At 40.8% G+C, this 24,610-nt stretch overlaps 1 protein-coding gene across 5 annotated transcripts in view; it reads left to right on the plus strand.

The window, feature by feature from the left end:
- Positions 1-24,610, plus strand: part of CDCA7L (cell division cycle associated 7 like) — a 64,591-nt gene that overhangs the window by 11,636 nt on the left and 28,345 nt on the right. The window contains exon 1 of one of the 5 annotated variants that reach the window (XM_083578738.1): positions 15,637-15,794. The exons of the other annotated variants lie outside the window; for them this stretch is intronic. Within the exon in view, the coding sequence (XP_083434864.1) occupies positions 15,675-15,794 (120 nt within the window). The 5' untranslated portion in view covers positions 15,637-15,674. Of the gene's footprint in view, positions 1-15,636; positions 15,795-24,610 lie in introns of those variants that run through there. 5 annotated transcript variants of the gene reach the window in all.

The following is a 24,610-nucleotide window of genomic DNA, read 5'->3' on the forward strand; positions in this document are numbered from 1 at the left end:
TACAATATGGGCCTCTTGTTTTATGACAAGTTACAATTTTCTTGTAATGTTAGCTGAAGTTCATCTCAATAATTATGCTAAATTAAGGAGTCCTGCATATATAGAAATAAACATTAAAATGCATTAAATTGAAGTGAAGAATGTAATTTAATCCCTCTACAACTAAACGAAAGTCAGCACTAAGAGTACCAGTTAGTCCTTGTTTCACCCTGTTAGGCCTTGATAAGACACACAACCCTCACTTTCTTAGGTGTTCTTTACATAGACACACACACAGCAATACTGGGTACTGCTTCATCATGGTGAGAACCCTCCATGCAGTAATATATATATGAATAACATAACCCCATGACATACCCTTCAGCTGCCCTGAATTTGCTGGCACCACCACAGAAACAATTAAGCCATCATGACTTCTTCCTTTGCCATAGCTGCAATTTTACCCAAGGTCCTTTTAAGAGTAGTTTGGCTCCCGTCTTCTGCCCCTGCCCATGGGTACATTGTGAGGAGGAGAAGATGACCCGGTGTGGGGGAGCAAACCCTGGTGGTGGAGGGCATGTGTGAACAAAGGTGGTTTTTGGAGCCTGCAGCACCCAGCAGACAGAAGAAGGGAGAGAGCGCTTTCCAAATAGGAGCCTACCCTGCTGAGATGCTGGAACTGCCTCTGCTCTCTATCCTTCCCTCCATCTCCTCTCCCCTTCATATTCTACCCCCCTCCACAATTCCTCCCCATTCTGCTTTTTGCACCTCAATGACACATGTTAGCCCCTTCCTTTGCTACACAGCTCCATTCACCCACCATTCAGCACATGCATTGCCCCCTAAGTAAACAGAGCCTAGGAATGTGTGACCAGGCAAGAGAAAGAGGGCAGTGGAGAGGAAGGCATATGGGGGCAAGGGAGAAGCCAGGCAGAGGTTTTCCCTGCATATTTTAGAGTCTTCTCCTTCTTGGAGAACCAATAAGAAATACTACCCCTGGCCCACAAAAATAAAATAAAATCCCCACCACTCTTAAGCCGCCCCCCATCCCGTCTTTCAGCCTGCCCCTTTTAAACACAATTCCTCCCATTTATCATTTCATTCATTCATCCATCATTTTGTAGGTTATTAAAAGGTGGGGGGGGCACCATTCACAATTGACTTTCTTTGGCTAAATACCTTCCCATCATGATAACTGTGCCCACTTCTCTCCCCCCACCTTTTCCCAGCCTATATTTCCTCTTTCTCCTAACCCTGTCACCAATTCTGATTCTCTTTCTTCTTTTCTCCTTTTCCAAAAATGTCCTTATCCTCTCCCCGCCCCCATTTCCAATCTTTTTCTCTTCCTTCCCCTCTCACTTCTTTCTCTTTCCCCTCCCTTTCTCCCCCTTTTCCTTCCTTCTTCCCTTCCTTTCCCCAGTCCTCCTTCCTTTTCTTCCTTTCTTCATCATTTCCCCTTCCTTTCATCTTCACTTTCTTTTTCTCTCTCTGCCCCCTTTTCCCTTTTCTTTCTTTTCATTCTTCTCTTCCCCTTTTTCTTCTTCTTTCTTTTTCTCTCTCCTTTCCTGATTCTTCCAAATTACAGCAACTGTTTCCTGTTAAATTACATTTCATAGGCAGGGCAAAATATATCATGTGTAAAGAGGTAATTGGGAGATCTTATACATTTCCCATGTTTGATCTCACCTCACACATATACGTCATATACAAATGTGGGAGAAGCTTCCTGAGGTAAAACAGAATGTCCCTATTCTCATCTGAGTAATGTTGAAGGGTACATGTCTTCAGAAATCAGCATCCTGTTGGGATTATATTACTTGCATGCATGCGTCCCATTGTGGTCCATGGAACAAGGAATCTGACTGTGCTTGAGTGTCCCCCACAGTGCTGCACAAGTGTGTGATAGAAACCTTATATATCTGCATCTTTTGTTTGCTGTGGAAGATGCATGGCAGATACCTGAGCCTGAACTGACCTTTTTGGGAAGGAGGTTTCCTGAATGTAGGCAAATATTGGTCCCATGAGATGAAGTTCAAGGCTTTATTCACAAATTAAAAAGTAACAAATCACTGGGACTGAGTAGAATCCCCCAGAGAGTTCTTAAAGAATTCATTGGGTGAATTGTTGCTATCCTAACAAAAATATGCAACTTGTCTTTAAAATCAGCTTCCATACCAGAGGACTGGAAAGTAGCCAATGTACTATTTTTTAAGCAATTGAGGTGGGTGGGTAAGCTCACTGTCTGTTGGGGTGAAAAACATAGTTCAAGATAAAAATATCAAGCATATAGAAGAACCAGTCTTGCTGGAGAAGAATTAGCAAAGTTTCTACAAAGGGGAGTCCTGTCTCAACAAACAATTTTTGCACCAGGAATTTTGGGATACACGCAAAAAAATGGCATAAAACTCTTGTTCTCTTGGCTATTTTTCTATTGCTGGAGTTGGAACAGTTTCAGGGTATTTTCAAGGTACTACTAGACCATAAGCCTTAAAATGTTTCAGGTCCTAGATGTCTCAGTCCTTGGAAGGACCCTACAGATGCAGGATTCTTCCTCAGAGGAAGGCAAGTAAGAGCTTATAGGCTTGCCTGTGTTACTGACACTTTTGCCATGACAAAAGTTCAAGGACAGGAGTGGAGGAGGTTGTGTGGGGAGCATTTTATTAGACTTGGGATGGCACTCTTCCCCTTTATTGTTCAGTCATGCAGTTCTGTTGTAAAGCATTGAGACGATCACTTCAAGGCTTTTGTATAGTTTGATAGCTAATTGAGTTTGCTCAGTGGGCACGGGTAATCCACTGACGTTTCTTAAACCTGGAATGGAGATGTGTGAGAGAAAGAACATCTTTACAGTTAGTTTGTCAATGTGTTTGTCTCTGGTCAGAGAAACTAGCAAATCAGCTGGCAAGAAGCAGCAGTGGCCCCTTTGAGGGTTCTGTTGCTTATAGGAAACTGATGCTGGTTTAGGATGATGTCCCTTCCTTAGGATTCATGAAAGGGTGGCGCGTTCTGTGGACTGTAGCAGTACTTTCCAAGTACCTGCAGAGCAGGTTGCCATGGAATCATCAACATCCAATCTTTTGTCCAAAACATGGATGATGCCAGCACTTTTATTTGGCATTCTATTTAGTAGGCATCTGGTCTTAGTATTGCTAAGTGCTCAAATTCACCAAGCCAGACATGTGTCCCCACAACATTCATTTAAGCCAGAAGTACAGAGGGGAGAAAAGAGGGTTTAATAGCAAAAAAATTACTGTTTCACAAAATGGAAATCCTCTGTTCGGATGCTTTAATGTATGAACAGCAGATATGTGATTAAATATTCTAAAATTAGCCAGATTGTGTTTTCTACATCGCTACCTTCTACATATTTCTGTCCCCAAACCATAATTTATAACCACAGTGTCAGAAATCATAATTTAGAAGTAGCTTTATCCAGTTCATTTGATCAGTGTTTTTAAGAGGGGCTTCCTCAATTAAGTAGTCACTCTGCTGCAAGTAGTCCTGAATTACACCTTTGGATAATTAGGTCTAGGCAGAAAGTGGTCATATTCATTTTGCTTTTCAACCGGTTCTGTTACTGCTTTAAGACTTCTTTTGTCCATTTGCTTACTTTCAATATTTCCATCCTGCTCTCAGTACATACAGCATAATCAAAAATTAAAATAATGTAGCAAACTTCATACATTTGTAAATTAAACTAAAACTGCATTACAAATACAATGTTGATAAAAAATGCAAGGGCATTTTTAAAAAGGGAAGCCTAATGGAAGATGTGTGCCTTAGCTACTTGTCAAAAGGCAAGTGGTAGTGGGGTCTGGCAAACATCCTTTGGCAGAGTGTTCCATTGCCTTGGTTCCACTGCAGAAAATAAACTGGATCTTGTGAATGGATTCAGCACTACCAACTAACCCCTTTCATTTATCCAAAGTTGCTTACCTTCTCAGATTGGAGTAGCCCATGAGCATCAAGTACAGGCAGATGAGTTTAATAATAGCTATGCTCAAGGCTGCACAAATGGAGACTTTCAAATAAACAAAATTAATGCAACCATTTTGAGGGCATGCTGATCTGACCAGTAGTTAGCTTTTTCAGTGATTTTGGCATACTGACTGGCTTTTTGCAAATGCTCCAAACTGAACTCACGATATCCAAGAAAGTCATAGTTAGTGCTGTACAAATATACCTCAATCCATTTGGATATTCATTTGCAATTTCATCTAGTAATTTATGTTCTGCTGCAGTTGGTTTATTTTGCCCAAATCTTTGTTCTGTTTCTTAATTCACTGATGTGGAAATATACTTCTTTTTTATGTAACAGATAATAGACACACATATATTAGCTATCAACAGATATCTGCAAACCAATTACCTCCCCTGCGTGTTTCATTTCAAAGTTAATGAAAGCGAATGACTCATCACAAAGCCATCCATGGCTGCAAACCTTACGATATCTACTCAGAAGTAAGTTCCACTGAATTCAGTGTATCATGCTACCAGCCAAGGGGCTAGGACTGCAGCTGCTTTCACTACTTGATTTCACAATTCATTATACATTTGTCATCCTATCCCATTTACCCCAGTCAGGAATTGGGGAAGGATGGTCTGATTATAACTCAAGATTAAAAAAAACACTCTTCAGGTGGTCAAAATGTGGAGTCAAATCCAGGTGGTTCTCCCCACTTTGACAAAGAAGAGCACTTTAAGAGGACTTTAAATAACTTTTTTTTGGGGGGGGAGTGAGAAATGTAGTCCATTGGTTTTTTAAATTCACAATAAGATGCAGATTAAGGTTGAAATTCTAATCAACACCTCTGGGAGTAAGCACCATTGAATTCAGTGGGGTTTACTTCTGTGGATATAGATGTGGTTAGGCTTCCAGTCTTAGTGCACATAGGTTGCCTTTGACAGCAAAAACACTTCAGAAAATATAGATGGGAAGAGGCACCCATAAATGAATATATAAATAACATATATTGCAAAGCAATTTATATTGCAAAGCAATCTATGTATGTATACAGTAACATATGTATGTTAAAAACAACAGTGTATGTTGTAGAGCAAGCTTCCTCAACCTCGGCCCTCCAGATGTTTTGAGACTACAATTCCCATCATCCCTGACCACTGGTCCTGCTAGCTAGGGATCATGGGAATTGTAGGCCAAAAACATCTGGAGGTCCGAGGTTGAGGAAGCCTGTTGTAGAGAACCAAAGGAAATCATTTTCACAGCAAGATACCATGCTGCAATGGGACTGTTTGAAGGAGGCAGTGGTAAAACTACTCCTTAAGAAACCTTCCCTGGATTTGGAAAACCAACTATCTACTAGCCAGTTGCTAATCTCCCTTTCATGAGCAAGGTTCTAGAGCAAGTTGTCACAGACCAGATCCAGACGCTTTTGGAAGAAACTGATTTTCTGGATACATTTCAATCAGGGTCTTGGCCCAGTTTTGGCACAGAAACTGCTTTGGTCGCCCTGTATGACGACGTAAGCTGGTGCAACAAGTAAGCTTGTCCGCTAGACAGAGTGGTTTTGTTCATGTGGGAAGCCAGTCATCTTGTAGTGAACAGCATTGCAATGAAGCCAGCCTTATTGTACTCTGCAAACACAACAAACTGAAAGTCAGGGCAAGGTAACACTGGCTGTGCTATTTTTATTGCTACAATCTGTTCCCTAAGTCGATGCATCAAATTATGCCAACAAGTTAGAAGTGACCAACACACTGTACTTGGTCATCTTAAATCCCCCTATTTTTCACATCTGGTTAATTCCAATTACTTGGCGTAGGTATGGGGAAATAAGTGACCCTCAAATGTTAGTGGACTCCATCCCCCATTAGCCCAGCCAGCATGGTCAATGGCCAGAAATAATGGAACTAGTAATGCAATAGCTAGAAGGCTCTTGGGGTTTGACATCCCTGGTTTAACATAATGTCCTTTAAGGGTCTCACTGATTTAAGAGCAATTTCATATATCACTTGAACATCATACAATTGCTGATTAGGCAATTATAAGCAAAACTGACATTAAATAGTTAAACATTAAAAGGACAAATTCTAAATCATCTGATGAAAAGAATCCAGCTTTATTCATAGGAATGACTCACATTTATTCCAATCAGTTTTGATTCTAATAAGGTTCCCAGTAGTAAACAATTAGTACCACCTACGCTAAATAACATTTCTAATCGACAGGTAGTAATGACAAAATACATTCTGCAGCCAAAAACGATTTTGGATTAGCCTATGGGGAATTTTTTTTTAGAAAGAAAATCCAGAAAGGAAACTTCAGCAGGCCAGCTGGCTGATGCTTGGGATAATAACCCTGCATTTCTTTGAAGAAATAATAAGAGAGAATGATCAACAGCAATAAAACAAAGCTTCCCATGATACGATGTACTATGGATAAATTCATGTGCATTTATAACAGTCATTTCTAGCAAGCAAATGCCAGCAGCATTCAATAGCATATAAATACACATTTTTCAATGACTGTTGTTTCATTCCATTACCTCTCTATTTGTTTCAGTGGAGTTGTTACTTACTAACACCACTTGAAGTAGAATCGGAATTGCGTAAGTTCAGTACAGTCATTTCCCTAGGTAAAGGTAAAGGTACCCCTGCCCGTTCGGGCCAGTCTTGCCAGACTCTAGGGTTGTGCGCTCATCTCACTTTATAGGCCAGGAGCCAGCGCTGTCCGCAGACACTTCCGGGTCACGTGGCTAGCGTGACAAGCTGCATCTGGCGAGCCAGCGCAGCATACAGAACACCGTTTACCTTCCCGCTGGTAAGCGGTCCCTATTTATCTACTTGCACCCGGAGGTGTTTTCGAACTGCTAGGTTGGCAGGCGCTGGGACCGAACGACGGGAGCGCACCTCGCCGCGGGGATTCGAACCGCTGACCATGCGATTGGCAAGTCCTAGGCACTGAGGTTTTACCCACAGCGCCACCCGCGTCCCTAGTCATTTCCCTACCCAAATGTTAAAAAAGCAAAAACTTTCTTTTTCTCTTGCTGCACCCCACAGAATCACTTCTCGCTGTTATTCCTTTTTATACATTTCCAAAGGTTTAAGCATTTCTATGTTAATCTACAACAGATGAGAAAGGAGAACAGCTTCTGTTTGTTTTGGTCTTTGAGGATCACTTCTGATAACTGGCAAACCCAAATATCATGTAAGCATTACTATGGAAGTTCCTAGTAGGAGTTACTGTTTAGTTACTATTTAGCCATTTTGTGACATTTTGGTGGATGCAATAAAGCTGTGCCACTTCCAAAATTACAGCTACTATTTCTATATATTTTGGAATCAGGGTACCTGAAGGATTGCATCCTCGAGTATGAATCTTATCAGAGCATTATGGTAATTAACAGACTCTTCTGTGTGCCCCCAAATTAGTTAACTAAGTCAAGAGGTGTTGAATGCCTACTGATTTTAAACGGCTTTAGTGAAATTCATTTGGTTCTTATGGCTGTTCTGTCTTCCAATCCTATGTTGTTTTGTTGCAGATTTTTCATAATGATGGTCTTTGTGTTTTCATTGGATTAAGATGTTTTAATATTTGTATTGCATTTGTATTTTAACCTCTGGCTTGCAGATTGGATATGGCTTATATTCTAATACCATTTGACCCACAGCGTTCGCTGGTCTGGGTTGATGTAGACCTGTTTCTTTCTCTCTCTCTCTCTCTCTCTCTCTCTCTCTCTCTGTGTGTGTGTGTGTGTGTATGCGCGTGCATACATGCATATGTGAGTGGGTGAATGAAAGAGAGAAAAGTAGGCAAACTATTTGCAGAGTCATAAGGAAAGGGCTGGCTCTTGGACATGGCCTCCAGGAGGGGGGGCAGTTTGCCATGCCTCGCTTTTCGTACATAGGGACAAACTACTTGAAACACTTGGTGCTATATATTTTAAATATATGTGCTGATTTTTTCCTACTTACCAAAACGTACAAAAGTGGCATGGGAATCAATATGGTTTACATAAAAGATGCAGACTGTAAATTTAATTTTTTTTGAGATGACTAAGACACTTCTAGCAAATTCCAGTAATTGCCAGGCAAAAGATAACCCACATTTTGTAATTATCTAGTTCTTGTTAGCTGGGAGCAAGGCAATTGAAATTAAACGATATTTAAGTTGACTTCACTGTGTGTAGGATTTTCATCTTGTCCCACACCACACGCTACTAATTTCTGCTCCGTATTTCAGATGGCTGTATATAAAGAAATGAAATATGTAAATAATACTTGGAAGGGAACAAAGCAAATAAGAGAAGTCAAACTTACTTTGTTCCTTAAAAGAAAAAGAGCTTTTAAAATAGAATTTCCTTGTCTTTCTGTCTGTGAATTCACAGGGTAACATTGAAGGTAGATTTTGTTGCCCAGCAGATGGCAATGTTGCTACACAAAAACCATCACAGATTCATAACTGAGAAACTGTACCAAAACTTTACAAGTGGGTGCACTGTAAAAAGAGAGAGAGAGAGCATGTTTGTTGGCTTAAAAACAACTCGCTCCTTGATCTCTTGGATTGCATTGTATCCTATTGGCCTAGCATTTCTCAAACGATGCATAAAGAAGTAAATATTCATGAAAATAGTCAATAAGAATAAGTTTTATCTGCTCTTGCAAGACACATGGCTATCCAGGATCACTTTCCTTCAAAGAACAATATCTCAACTATATTTGATGAGAGGCCTGACCCTTTTCCTTAGCACCACTTTGGAGAATTTTATTCTTATTAATTTTACTTGCTGTTCAGATAAGGTTGCTAAGAGCAAAGGAGCTGCTGTATATTTAGTCAGAGCATTGATCCATCTAGCACAGTGTTTGGAGATAGGCAAGGACTCACCAGAGTATCAGCCTGGAGCCTTCCCAGACCTACCTTGGACATGCTAGGGCACTGAACCAGGGAACTTTTGCATGGAAGACACATGTTCTAGAAATGAGTCCTTGTCCTTCCCTAAAATAAAAGCCCCTCTTCCATTTTATCTTCTTACCTTGCTCCTCTCTGTCTGACACATGAAGAAACGAGAGGGAAGTCTCCTGTTTTATCTCCATGCCAGAAAATGTTACCTCAGGCTGCTGTACAGGACCCAGTAAAACTGGTGACTGGCCACCTCACCTACCAAATACGAACAAAAACAGCCAAAAGGGAATGTGCCAAATATTATATGTGTGTTTTCTTTTGATTGAGAAAGACTGATGTGATTTGTACATGCATGCGTGCTAGAGAATATGTTTAAATGTCCTTTCAAAGTTTTTTAAAAAGTCTCTCATATGAAATAATTAGTTGTAATAATATTAGAAACATATTTTATTCCCTTTTTATTTTAAACAGAGTGGAAACTAAAACACACAAAAAGGAAAAGCAGTAACTTTAGTTGGAAATAAAAACCGAAGCTTAACATCTTAGATTGGTGATGTGAATATTTAACCTAATATCTTTTAGTCTTTCAGACTTTTGATCTCCCACCAGCATTCTGAAATGGTACAGTTTCAGGATGTCTACTGTTGTAGCACCCTGCTTGTGGTTAACGCTTAGCTGGAATGAAATATTCAACGCAGCAATAGAGAAATTAAAATAATAATTTATTTGTCAGACAAATAAATGAGAGACACAGTGGTATATTGTTACCAAAGCTCTGCCCACTCCAGCCCTGATGGTCAGCACTTATATTTCCTCAGCTCAGCCCCCTTGCTCCTCCTTTGGCTGCCTCTGTCCAATCAGCCTGGTTGAAATTCCTATTGGCTGTTTGCTAGAACCAATCATAAAAGATACACCCATTTCCTATTGCCTTTTATGGGAGACAAAGAGCTATATTTCCTTCTATCTATAAATGGCAAATAAGTAGTCATATATCTTACATTTGCCTCTACAAGGCACCTTAATTACCAGCTCACTTCTTGCCCTCCTTGCCCTATTGCCCTCCAAAACAGATGGCTAATGGTTTTAAATTTTTATCTTAAACAGAGGTCAGAGATCTTGGGTTCACATTCTCACACATCATCAATGAAGATCTCCTTCTTTGGAGGTCTTTAAGCAGAGGCTTGACAACCATATGTCAGGAGTGCTCTGATGGTGTTTCCTGTTTGGCAGGGGGTTGGACTCGATGGCCCTTGTGGTCTCTTCCAACTCCATGATTCTATGATTCTATGAAATAAGAATCTAACATAAGAATCTAACATTTCTTACTTTCTAAATCCTTTGCATAATTACATTTAAGCCAATATATTTCATATTGATGCCTCATTCCCCCCTTTCAAGCTCAAGGACCTTCATCCCAAGTGTCCTTGATAGCTTGACCTTCATCATATTCCTGAGGTAAAGCTCTGTATAGGGCCATGATATGAGGTAGAGTTTCATTTGAAATCATCTTGCTAATTGTACTTCTAAAACATGAAATGATACATGGCACCATACATAAAACCATTACTACTACCGTCAAGAAAAACAAGCAAGACAATAGTATCCCTTTGAGTCCCGCAACATTAGGTAACCAATTGGTGAGCCATCCCATATCCCATCCTTCCCATGTTTGTACTGGGACATGTGCTATACTCTCCATCTTTGTGGCCAACACACGGATTGCCTCACCATTATCAGAAATGTTAAAGCAACAGGCATTCCCTGTCAAGTTCAAGACTCCACATAGGCCTCCCTGCCTGGCAAGTACATAATCCATTCCCATTTTCAGCTGCAAAATGGCGGCTCTACTTTCATCCAACTGTTGTGCAATAAATCTCCAACTCTGGGCCGTTGCATTGGTTACAAGTTCCACTACTGCTTGCAATCGAATTATTCTGTTTAGATTATAAATAGGATCCCGTGCCCCTTGTATGAGCTCATCAGGATTCCAGGAGGCAGGTTCATAATAGGCTATAATGCGCTCTGGTGGCCAATCATCAGTATCGCTCCAACTTTGGGTACTTCCTCCTGCTATATGAGAAATATCAGCGTTTCTTCGTGTACGCTTGGCTGAACTAGTGGGCATAATCCACATTGGTGGTAATACCCACCCCAGGAAACAAGTCCCACTCCATTTGGAAGGGAGTTGCTTGTATGCCCATTCTCCACATATCCACCACAACCACCGGGTCTGAGGTTTTTGGTACGTGGAGTGCATAAGGCGAAATATCAAAAGGGGTATAGAGTTCACAGTGCAGTATGTTAGATTGCCTTTTGCTGTCACAGTTATGTTCCACACCATTTTCCATGCATGAATAAAAGGAGGTGCACAGGGCAAGGTATTCCGAGTTCGATAGGTAGTACCGTTTGCCCAGGTTTGACTATTCTTAATATAATCCCAAGTATAGTGGCAATGAGAAGAGCCTACCATGGTAGAATCAGCTGCATCTGATGATTTATGTACACAGAATTCCCCTTGCACAGGTATAACTCGTATTGGTTTAGTTGAGTTCCATCCGGGGAAATTCTGTACTTCTGTTTGGTGTGGCATTTCGCTTACCATACCAATGGCATTTAATGGTATCGGTAATAAGGGCATACCTCCCTCTGAATCATCTGGCCCAAGAGAGCAAACAAGGCAATTAGTCCTATTTGTAACATTGGCTACCATCTCAGCTAAGCCTACCCACATATTGTGGTTTTGACTGAATCTATATTTAGCAAATTTGGTCAGATTCAAGGACCCTTCCCCTTCCCAAGGGATCAGGATTAACAATAAAATCATGTTGATGTCTAGTATATGCATTCCTTCCACAAAAGATTACCTTATTGTGATAGCAAAAAAATATTAGCCCCAATATAATTCCCCCAGTGACAGAAATGGGGAACCACCAAGACCAAAACATATATCCCGAGGATCCCCAATGAGTAATATCCCTGATAATTGTTCCACAAGGGGGGGGGGCAGTCAATCAATTGTATAAGAGAATCTTCCCGTTCACAATCGCTGGTTCAGACGCTCCTCAAGCTTCAGGCGTGCGCAGGTCAGCCAGCTTCCAGGTTGTGGCTGCAGTAGGCCAGTTGTCTAATGTTGCCCGTGACCTAGCCCATTCCCCGTAGGGCTAGATACAGGGTTTTTTTGGAGAGAGTCAGTTTAAAAGGATTAGAGGGGTCACCTTTGCACGTCCAACTGCCTTCGGACTTCTTCAAACGGGAGTGATGAATCCAGGGGGTCACCTCAGCTACCTTCACCGCTGTTGGAGTAGAGAGCAAGACGGTGTAAGGTCCACGCCACTTAGGTGCAAGTGGATCGCATTTCCACTCTTTCACCCATACGCTATCGCCAGCCTGGAACTGATGAATCGGCTCGGCAATGCTGCACGGCGTGCGCTCGAGGGCCCACCTGTTAAGAGAAACAAAAACACGGGAGAGAGATTGCACTTGTCCCTGTGTCACATGGTCTCCTATTTGTTTAAGGTCAGCTGGAATATCCTGAACAAAGGAGGGCAGCCTCCCATACAGGAGCTCAAAAGGTGACAACTTAAGTCTTTTTGTGGGTGCGCACCGAACACGAAACAGTGTTATGGGTAACACATCTACCCATCCCAATCCCGTTTCCTGGGTTAATTTTGCCAATTGGGTTTTCAGAGTCCGATTCATTCTTTCAGTTTCCCCGAACTCTGAGGCCTATATGCTGCATGCAGTCTCCATTTCACTTGTAGGACTCGACATACTTCTTATACTACTTGATCAATGAACGCTGGCCCATTATCACTTCCAATGCATCTAGGTAATCCAAACCTCGGGATCAATTCAGTGAGGAGTCTCTTAGTTACCTCTCGTGCCTTTTCAGTTCGGGTGGGAAAAGCTTCAACCCATCCGGTAAGAGTATCTACAAACACAAGGAGATACTTGAATCCCTTAGAAGGGACCAGCTCTGTGAAGTCCACAATTAGGCTTTCCATGGGGACGTATCCCACATGTTGGATTCCAGGAGGTTGTACCAGTCCCTGCCTGGGATTGTTTTTAGCACAAAGAACACATTTCTGTGAAATGCAAGTTGCTAATTGTGATAGGTTAATAATATACAACTTCCGACTGAGACTCTCTCTGGTTGCAGTACCGCCAAGGTGAGTAGATTCATGATAATTTCTTACAATTGTGCCTGCTAGGTGATGAGGTACATAAATCCTATTGTCCGGCAGGATCATCCAACCGTCCTTCACAACCGCTCCTTCCTGTTCAGCCCACTTCCTCTCTTCTGGGGTATAGTGAGGTTTAACTTCTTCTGGAACTACCTCTGGTATGAGGGCTGCTATAAATCCTCTCACAGGCTTTTGGGCTGCCTCTCGGGCTGCTTTGTCAGCAGCATGATTTCCTCTGGTTATTGGATCCCTTCCTCGTCCATGACCTTTGCAGTGCATTACAGCAATCTGTTCTGGAGCCCATACTGCTTCCAACAGGATTTCTACTTCAGGTCCATATTTCAAGGCCTTCCCGTGGGCTCCGATTAGACCTCTTTCTTTCCATAGAGCTCCATGTGCATGCAGGGTTAAGAAGGCATATTTAGAATCAGTATAGATGTTTGCCTTACATCCGGCTGCCAATTGCAGAGCTCTAGTTAAACCTATAAGTTCAGCTTTTTGTGCTGAGGTGCCAGCAGGCAAAGCTTCAGCTTCCACAACTTCCTCATTGGTGACCACAGCATATCCTGCTCGTCTGGCACCTTCATGCAGGTAACTGCTACCATCAGTATAATATACAACATCTGGATTTTTCAATGGTTCATCTTTCAGATCGGGTCTACTGGAATAAACTTCATCCATTATTTGGAGACAATCATGTGATTCTTCATCATCTACCTCTGGTAGGGGCAGCAAAGTTGCTGGATTGAGCATATTCACTACTCGTAGATGACTCCTGGGATTTTCACACAATAGGCCTTGGTATCTAGCCATCCTTGGGTTCGTTAGCCAATAACTACCCTTATATTCCATGAGTGTCAGAACAGCATGAGGTACATTCACATACATCGTCTGGCCAAAGGTAAATTTATCAGCTTCTTTGACAAGGCTTGCAGTGGCCGCTACTGCCCTTAGGCATGGAGGCCATCCTTTTGCTACTGAGTCCAATTGTTTAGACAAATAAGCTACTGGACGGTTCCAACTTCCTAATCTCTGGGTCAGGACTGCCGCTGCAATCCCATTCTGTTCATGTACATACAGCTGAAAGGGTTTTTCCGAATTAGGCAGCCCAAGGGCTGGGGCCTCCATAAGTCGTTGTTTGATAACTAAAAAGGCTTGTTGCTGCTCAGGTCCCCATACGAATGGGTCCTTTTCTGCACCTTGAGTGCTTTCATGTAAGGGCTTGGCCAGACTGCTGAAATCAGGTATCCATAGTCTACAAAACCCTGCTGTTCCCAGGAATCCTCTGAGTTGTTTCCTTGTGGTAGGTTCCTTGATAAGGCAAATAGCTTCTTTCCTCTCTGGTCTCAATGCTCGTTGTTGGTGTGAGATGTCAAAGCCCAAATATTTGACCTTTTCTAAACATAACTGTGCCTTTTTCTGGGAAACTCGGTAGCCAGCTTCCCAGAGCAAGTGGAGCAGTTCCTCTGTCCCTTCTTTACAGGTATCAAAATCCTTTGCCGCTAGTATAAGGTCATCTACTGTAACATGTCCTAAAATGGTCTGATAGTGTGTTTCGAGAGAGGAGGAGTATAGCATTTTTTCTCACTGCTTCTTAAAAAATATCAGACTAGTTGAACCCAGGGCATTGCTAGGAACATTAAGGATTCTCTGGGTACTAGCACATGCCATATGAACGTACATGAAACTTGCACATACTAATTTATAAGTACATATGCCTCTGGGCAAATTAAAATGGTGGATGACTGGTGTCTCACCAGCATTGCACTTTGCACTGCACCCATTTGTCTTGTAAGTATAGTTTTTTAAAAAAAATGAAAGAAAAGGGAGGGCTGGCACAAAAGACCCAGAGCTCAGACTCCATGATCCTTCTCCTAACAATGCCCTTCACTGAACCACCATCATTGGTGTTCTGCAGTGACCTGTACTGAAAGTTGGAGAGAAAAGTAAGTGTGGTGATTTCATTTCAGATTAGGCCAGACCCAAATACAGTGGGATAAGACCCCCCCCTACTTTGAGCACTGCCAGTGGCAGACTACACGCCTGTTAAGGTGCAGAAATGCCATACTACTGTGTTCCTATCACTTAAAATATTTAATTTTAGATAGTTAAGCAAACGTTACAAACATGCATTTCGATAACACACTTGGCATGTAAGGTTTATGATCCTTATCTTGTTCAGTGCAGCCTGCGAGTCAGGTCATTTATATTTCTATGCCACCAGCAAGGGAATTCATGCTTAAGAGACTTAACAAGCTGAGTGCTGTTCAGTAAGCTCATTGCTCATCACTGATTTGAACCCAGGTCAGAAACCAACATTCTTAACCCTGTGCCTCATTAGGTAGCCAGCTGAGGCTGTCTGCTTAATGCATCAATTGTTTCCCCTTCCAATCCCACCACCCCCGCCTCCGTTGTTTCTTAGGTTCTCCCCAATCAGCCAGCAGCACTATAGACTTGGGCACCACTTTGTGGCCTTTTAGGATGCTTCCAGTCTGTCTCTGTTTTCTGGTAGGATTAGTTGCATACCAGCAAATTCAAGTTGACTTTGCACCCTTGCACAGCAAACATGCTTCCCCCAATATTAGACTTCCTGTAATAAGGTAAAGGTCAGGAAAATGCACTAGGAAGTGTGGCATAACATTTACTTGATGCAAGGCTCGTCTAATTTTCCTCAAACTGATCAGAATGAATCCTCAATAAGTAGCCAGCATCGTCTAATTTCCTTGCAATCAAACTGGGGTGAACATTCAGTGAACAGATTATTTGGGGTAAGTGACCTTTAAAGTGTAGCTAAAAGGTAGTTTTGAAGGATAGTTGTGTTTTGGTTCATATATTGTTTTAGAAAGTGCAACTTTGATGGATTCGGGATTCTGTGGTCTTTTCAGTGTCTATTAATGACCTTCCTTTTATCAGCCTGGATAGCTCAGTTGGTTAGACCGTTAGAGTGTGCTGCTGATAACACTAAGGTTGCAGGTTTGATCCCCATATGGGACAGCTGCATATTCCTGCATTGCAAGGCGTTGAACTAGATGATCCTCAGGGTCCCTTCCAACCCTGATTCTATGATCTAAATGTGTACTGAATTGAATTTCTTCTGCATCCTTAAATATGATTCGCATTATTAGGTGATAACATACACTGATAATGGTAAAAGGCTCTGTACAAGAAGCAGGCAGTGTTTTTCTGCAGATAGTTAAACAAAGATGCAAATTAGGTCACATCTATGCTTTGCCCATCTCTGAACACCAGTTTTCATTACAAATCAACAGAATAAAAACAAGGATAGTTTCAGTATGAGATGGCTAGCTGCTTTACAGCTAACCTTTCAAGAAGATTGTGGTTGTAGGGGGGAAAAAAGAAGAAGAATGTAGTTGTAGTTTGATTTTGGAAAAGGAGCTTATCTAATCCTAAAACAAGAGCAGAGCACTCAAAGACAACAGCTTTTCGAAATGTCTCGTGAACTGAATTTTAGGGTTGAGGATTCAGATAATTTCCTGGCATTGGTTTTTTTAACCATTATGTTATTCCTGGGGCAGCGTGGCAAGTTTCCATAGCTGTTCTATACCAGTGCTTCTTTCTGGGAAAGTGAGATAAGCCTGTTCCTGCCCAGTAAACAATAACCAAACCAGAATTTTCTGCAAAAACTTTATAAATGTAGTTGTTTTCAAGAAAGAATATTAATTACGAACCTAGTAACAAAGGCTGACAAATATTTATTTGGCTTTGGGAAAATATATCTGCCCCAATTGATTTTTGGTTGATTTATTCTCATAAATAGCCCTAGTAGCATTTGCAGTCCATTCTGTGTGCTCTCCACAGATATATTCCCTCTCCAGGGAGCTTTGCTGTAAAATTGCTACCTCATAAAATAGGAACTAAATTTTCTATGAGGTTTCTTATTGTTAGCAATGGCACCCAAATGTACGTTTGATTTCAGCAATGGTGCAAGTTCTGCTTCCACCTTTATTTGGGCCTTTTATTTTGAGCATTAATCTGTAGACAGACTACTGAGTAATATATTGTTTAGTAATAAGAGACCTTTCCTCCCCAGTACAATCTTTTCCTTCATTTTTCTTAACTTAGTTCATACTCACATATTTCACAATTTCAGTGTGCATGGAGAACAGGGAGACACAATTGGTGGATCTTACCGCAACTGGTAGGATTCAAGCAATTTCCTACTCAGAAATGACATATTGTATGAAGTGGGCCTAAGGTATAATCATTGCTTTATGAATTTTTTAAAAAACATGTTTCTACAGTCAGTATATCTGTTTTTGGCGCTGCTTTGTTCCTCATTTGTTTCTGTTTGTTCCAAATTCTACAAGATTTCATTTGTTCCAAATTCTATAGAAATCTGAGAAAAGCTGTTGTTTTGGCTGCTGTTTAGTTTTGCTAGGAGAGGAAAAAAACTGAGAATAAAGGCAAGCTTTGTTCCTTGTAAAATTAAATGACACCCAAACGAGTGTAAAAACAGGGAAAAAAGAATCTACAAGAGATGAGAAATGTTTGAATCTGGTGGGTGGAGAAAGAATCTCAGCAACGAGAGGACAGCTGCAAATTTAAATAATCAAAATAGAGTGAGAAAGATGCTGTGAAAATATAAATATCTACTGCTTAAACTGCCTGCATTTTTAGATGTTCATTCTCAGTTTACATAATTAAGGGGGATAATATTGACAATTTGCAGAAGAGGATAAGCACTCCAAGGCATTAGAAGAGGAGTTAATCATATCCTAAATTTAGAAGATATAACCCTCCCCCCGGAATCTATTTCTTTTGAGGTGCTCCAACTGAAAGAAGAAAATGCAATGACTTTTCAGGGTCTTCTGATTGATTCATTTCCTTATCTGTGCATTAAATTGTAATAAAAAGACCCAATGATAGTACTTTAGCACTATGGCGTATTCAAAGAACCGGTAAGCGGGTTATGCGGCTTACACTAGGCATCTAGAACAACAAAGAGCCTTGCAGCACCTTAAAGACTAACAAATTTATTATGGCATCAAGTTTCCTGCCTTTGAGTTCTCTTTTCAGCTGAAAGTCCATGAAAGCTTAAGCTATAATAAATATCTTGATCTTTTAAGATACCTCAGGGTTCTTTTGTTGCTTTTGCTGCCATAGACTAACGTGGATACCTCCTGGAAAATCTGGGTATCTAGAACTCAGGAAACCCTAGATCTGAAGTGGGAAACCTTTGACCCTCCAGATGTTGGTTTGCTGCTCCCATCAGCTACAGCCAGCATGGCTAATTGCCAGGAATGATGGGAGTTCTGCTGTGACAATATCTGCCAGATCCTCACCGTTCCCCATCACCATTAAAGGACAAATAGATTTATTGTGACATAAACCTTCATGGATCAAGGCTTTCTTTATCAGGTGCCTAAAGCGTTCTGTTCAGCTGTCACATATATTTCTATATACATATACATACATGGTTATAAACTGCCCAGTTAAGAAATAACGGTAGCCGAGTTGACTTTATAGTAGGATTCAAACATGCATTTATGTATGTGTTGAACAAAAGAACAAAAATAGCCTTTTCAAATTTCTTCCCTGCATTCTGTAACATAAAATGGCACCCTAATATACAATGGACTGGATCCAGACTAAATTACCGTATTTTTCGCCCTATAGGGCGCACTGGCCCATAGGACACACCTAGTTTTTTGGGGGGAAAATAAAGAAAATAAATTTTATTCCCCCCCCCAGGCGCAGGGCTGGGGCAGGGGAAGCCCGAGCTTCCCCCGACCCCAGCCCCCAGAACAGGCTGCTATCCGCAAGCCTTGAGAGCCCGGCGGGAACTCCCACGGGCTCCCAAGGCTTGCGGATAGCTTCCTGAAGCCTGGAGAGCAAGAGGGGTCAGTGCGCACTGACCCCTCTCACTCTCCAGGCTTCAGCGAAAGCCTGCATTCGCCCCATAGGAGACACACACATTTCCCCTTCATTTTTGGAGGGGAAAAAGTACGTCCTATAGGGCGAGAAATACGGTAATTGCACTTAACTCCCATAGAAACCAATGTGAAAAGTTGGTCATGATTAAGTCCCATTGAAATCAATTTGTTTCATAATATTGATGTTCTGCTTGATTGAAAAAACAAACAAACCCACAAAGCGGTGGTCAATAATATTAGACATTAAGGCCTGAATTTTTTTAATTTTTTTTATAAAAATTTTATTGGTTTTTTAACACATAATAATAGACAATACAAAACAATACAAAAACAAACAAACATATAAACACGTATAATTTCTTCACATTTTTTCTTAAACCTTCTTTCATCGACTTCCTCATACCTCCCTTTTCTGCATCCCTATTTTGAAGTTTTCCAGCAAGCCCCAATGTCAACTTATAACACTTTTTTTTTCTTTAAATCCTTTTTCTCATATCCAATTGTTTGTCCCCGCAATTCTGTTTTACCTGACCCAAAACATTTTAACACTCATTAATTTTGCAACAGTTCTTAAGATAAACTTTAAATTTCTTCCAATCTTCTTCCACCGTCTCTCTCCCTTGGTCACGGATTCTGCCAGTCATCTCCGCCAGTCCCATGTAGTCAATCACCTTGGTCTGCCATTCTTCCAGTGTGGGTAGTTCTTGTGTCTTCCAGTACTTTGCCAGAAGTACTCTTGCTGCTGTTGTAGCATACATGAAAAACGTCCTATCTTTCTTTGAGACCAATTGGCCCACCATGCCCAGGAGAAAGGCCTCTGGTTTCTTCACAAATGTGCATTTAAGCACCTTCTTCATTTCATTATAAATCATTTCCCAGAAGACCTTAATCCTTGGGCACGTCCACCAAAGGTGGTAAAAGGTACCTTCAGTTTCCTTACATTTCCAGCATTTATTATTGGGCGTGTGGTAAATTTTTGCAAGCTTGACTGGAGTCATGTACCACCTATAGATCATTTTCATAATGTTTTCTCTTAAGGCATTACATGCCGTAAACTTTATACCGGTGGTCCATAACTGTTCCCAGTCAGCAAACATAATGTTATGACCAATGTCTTGTGCCCATTTAATCATAGCTGATTTGACCGTCTCATCCTGTGTATTCCATTTCAGCAACAAGTTATACATTCTTGACAGATTTTTAGTGCTGGGTTCCAAAAGCTCTGTTTCTAATTTTGACCTCTCCACCTGGAAGCCAATTTTCCTGTCCTGTTTAAAAACTTCATTTATCTGGTAGTAATGCAGCCAGTCTCTTACTTTAAATTTCAACTTCTCATAACTCTGCAATTTTACTTTTCCCTCCTCATGTTCTATAATTTCCCAATACTTCGGCCATTTGGATTCCATATTAAGTTTTTTCACTTCCTTAGCCTCCATTGGTGACAACCACCTAGGGGTTTTGTTTTCTAACAAATCTTTATACCGAATCCAGACATTATATAATGCTTTCCTGACAATATGGTTTTTGAAACCTTGATGGATTTTTACCTTGTCGTACCATAAATATGCATGCCAGCCAAATCTGTTATTGAACCCTTCCAGATCCAAAATGTCTGTGTTCTCAAGAAGCAGCCAGTTTTTCAGCCAGCAAAAGGCCGCTGATTCATAATACAACTTTAAGTCCGGCAGGGCAAACCCCCCTCTTTCTTTCGCATCAGTTAATATCTTAAATTTTATTCTGGGCTTTTTGCCCTGCCAGACAAATCTAGATATATCTTTTTGCCACCTCTTGAAACAATCCATTTTGTCCAAAATCTGCAATGTTTGAAACAAAAACAACATTCTCGGCAAGACATTCATCTTAATAACAGCAATTCGGCCCAACAAGGAAAGTCTTAGATTTGACCATATTTCTAGATCTTTCTTAACTTCTGTCCAACATTTCTCATAATTGTCTTTAACTAAGTTCACATTCTTAGATGTCAAATTAATCCCTAGGTATTTCACCTTCTTTGCTACTGTCAAACCAGTTTCACTCTGAAACTTCTCCCTTTCAACAGCTGTTAAGTTTTTATCCAGTACTTTCGTTTTCTGTTTATTCAGCTTAAAACCTGCTACTTGACCAAATGTTTGTATTAATTCTAAAACTCTTTTCGTACTAGTGTCTGGCTCTTCCAGGGTTAAAACTAGATCATCTGCAAATGCTCTCAGTTTATACTGTTTAGCTCCGACCTGAATCCCTTTAACCAGCTGGTCCTCTCTAATCATGTTTAATAAGACCTCCAGGACCGATAAGGCCTGAATTTTTATTTTTTAAAAAAAAACCAAGCACAGCCAGAATAAAAACAAAGCTAAAACATTCAAGGTTTTTTTTTTTTTTTTTAGAATGCAGTTGGACACAAAATGTAGAGTTGGAAACTGAAAGTTGAAAAAATACAAGCTTTGGGTTCATGTTTATTAAGCACTTAAATGACAGGCAATGTGTGCCCACTTTTCATACTTAAAAGAGACTGCCGAAACCCTATAAAGTGTCCTCTTCTTTGGACAGAACCTGATCTTCTTCACCTGCAGGCTTACATAGCAAATACCCTTAAAGTACTCCTTTTTTTATTAATGCCTGCTATTTACCAAACTAAGCAAGATTCATAAGTGAATAGCATTGATAGTAGATAAGAAATACCAACTCTTATGAAGAAACCACCACTGATAGAGTATAAGCCAGAAGGAAAGCATGCTTTATGTATGACGTTTTCCTCCTTTTCTTAATTCATGAGGTGGCTGATGGGGAATCTGTGCTTTAAAGAACCCTGTAAAAATTTCCATGCAAGGCCTAGCAGAAAAGAACAGCTCTAATCTGCCAAGAGTCCACACCTCAGTGATGAGTGCATAATTTGTATGCAGAAGGTCCATGGCATCTCCAGGAAAAGTTATCTTGGGCAGCAGGAATGAGAAGGAACTTTGTGTGAGACTCTGGGATGCTGCTGCTGTTGCGAGTAGAAGGTGCCTGCCCAGATGAATGAAGTGTAGATTCTCACACACTGGCCAGCTTCCATTTTGACTTGAACTGTTCATTTTGGGCTTCTCATAAGCATGTAAAGGCAAGAAGCCGATGGAGGGAGCGCTGGCCCGCATTGGCACCCACCTGAGAGGTGCTGGAACTGTGCTCGGGCTGAAAAAAAGGCATTGAGAAGAACTCTTAGTTCTTCTAGGCTAAGCTAGTGACCAAATCTCTGCAAACCAAGAGCAAGATCATGGCAGTTCAGGTGTTGCTGAAAGATGATTCCTTAATCTCTGTTAATTGGAAATAGACCCACTTAAAAACTCAGCACATTTTTAGGTATTGTTGCTGGCTAGTTTAGGAAATAGTAAGTTGCTCCAAGATGCAGTCATCAGAAACTGTCCCAGCGCATATGTACTTAGGAAGAGTTGCCACATCTACCAGGTCACAAAGCATTGTGTTATGCTTTGTGGCTACCTGGTGATGGAACATCAGCACCAGAGATCAGTTTGGCAGCCCAAATACAGATCGTTTGGCTGTACAGTGGTACCTCGGGTTACATACGCTTCAGGTTACAGACTCTGCTAACCCAGAAATAGTACCTTGGGTTAAGAACTTTGCTTCAGGATGAGAACAGAAATCGTGCTCTGATGGCGCAGCAGCAGCAGGAGGCCCCAATAGCTAAAAGTGGTGCTTCAGGTTAAGAACAGTTTCAGGTTAAGAACGGACCTCCGGAACGAATTAAGCACTTAACCCGAGGTACCACTGTATAAGGTATGCAGGCTTTGACTTGGATCCATAACACATCACATTTATGGGAATGGGATGCTCCTGCTACTGGAAAGGGCAATTTTCACTGATCCCCTTTCCTCCTGCACCCTCCTGTGCTCTGCAGAACTACTCGAGAGTTAATGGATCCTTCAAAGTAGTATGTAAGGTGGTGTGGGGACTGGGTGGGTGGGAATTGGTGAAAATCACCTCCTCACATCCACCAGAGGAAGCCTCTAGATCGAAGGAGTCCTTTCATTTACAGAAGGACAAGCCTAGATCAAAGTCTAGATTTAACCCTACATTGAACCACCAACAGCAAGTTAATATATTGCATGTAAGCAAGGAAAGAATAAGAATGAATCCTCCTCCTTTATTGTATGAATGGAACTTCTGCAATTCTTCTGTAGTGAAATCCATAAGCTGCTCATGACCACAAATAAGATCTGTGAATGTTGTTAGCTAAAAAGGAAATCTAAAAAGCACAAGGAGCTCACAAGCTTTCTTGCCTGTATCATGTGGAGTAACATTTTATTGTGTTGTCTGTAAGATTCAGGCTCTTATGCAAATGGCTGACATTAAAACTGCGGATATAAAAAAGGTGTTTTTTTTTTTAATTAAAAAGTAGTACAAATATTGAAAGGCTGAGGAAATGAGAGAGTCGTCGATTAAAACACCTAGACTCTGTGCCTGGACAAGTGTGACCATAAGTAAATTTTAAGGTTTTTTGTTTTGGTTTTTTTGGTATGGAGCTATATCTTATGAGATGGTGATTACCCTGCATTGCCAAACAGGTCTCAGCCGTTCTTTTTTACTTACCGGAGGATTTACAGAGCAGGAAAAAGAGGATTACAATTCCTCTCAGCAGCAAGTAATCCTTTTAAGTTAGGTATGTCAGTATTCATTGAGAAGTGTGGGAAAGTGCAGGCTACTTAAAATGCTTGACAGGTCTAGGAGAAATGTGGTGGCAGGAACTTGGGATCAGAAATCTTCAGAGTGCTTATTACAATGGACCCCACGACCCCCAAATTAGAAACTGTTAGAAGCACGAATGAAAAATGGATTTTAGTTTACTGCTTGTATTTTGAGAATCAACAAACAAAACATCAAGATACAGTATTTATTCAATTAAAACATACTTGCCCCCTTTTGCAAGGTCATTTAACAGATGATGCCCTTATTGTATAATTATATTTTATGCCACTATAAGACTACAATGAAGGGGACTTGTATAAGTGGACAGATGTGGTACGTTTTCATAGCAGCTAATAATGTCTTCATGTACACATTTATTCTGCTCAGAAAGCAGCAGTTCAAAAGTGCTTCAGCCCAATTATAGGGTGTATCATAAGTCTCGAGCAGAATTATGGTTATGAATTTCACTGCATGGTTTATATTCAAAGGGCTGGGCAATCACCAGAAATACTCTCATAAGATGATGAGAAAAGTCAAAGGCTAGTCCAGACCCAATAGTTATAAAATACACCAAATGTGATATATCGGGTTGCAGCTGAAGAGCACCTAGGATCTAGCTATAACATCAAGTCTGAAGACACTGATGAGAGTCTATAGAAAAGGTAATAACACAAAGACGATCAGAGCTTAGAGGAGAAGACTTTGAAGTAAAGGTGAAAAGAGGTTTTTGAAAAGTGGCAGAAATTCAGTAATGCATGGGAAATCCACAGTGGTAAAGTGAGAGGTATTTGAGATACAGTTGGGGAGGTTACAGCCAAATTAATTCCAGTAAAATGAAGAAGTGGACTCTATTGTTAAGTTAAAAGCAGAAAGAACAGCCTAATCGCCAAACATTTTAAAATGAAATACTGGTGAAAAGAATGACTGCATATAAAAAGGATAACTGTATAAAAGTGTAAAGTTTAAAAAAAAAGAGGGAAGAAAGCAGCAAGCTGGATAAAATAGCCAGG

This window comes from Podarcis filfolensis (genome assembly GCF_964270895.1).
Source record: "Podarcis filfolensis genome assembly, chromosome: 12".
Lineage (NCBI taxonomy): Eukaryota > Metazoa > Chordata > Lepidosauria > Squamata > Lacertidae > Podarcis > Podarcis filfolensis.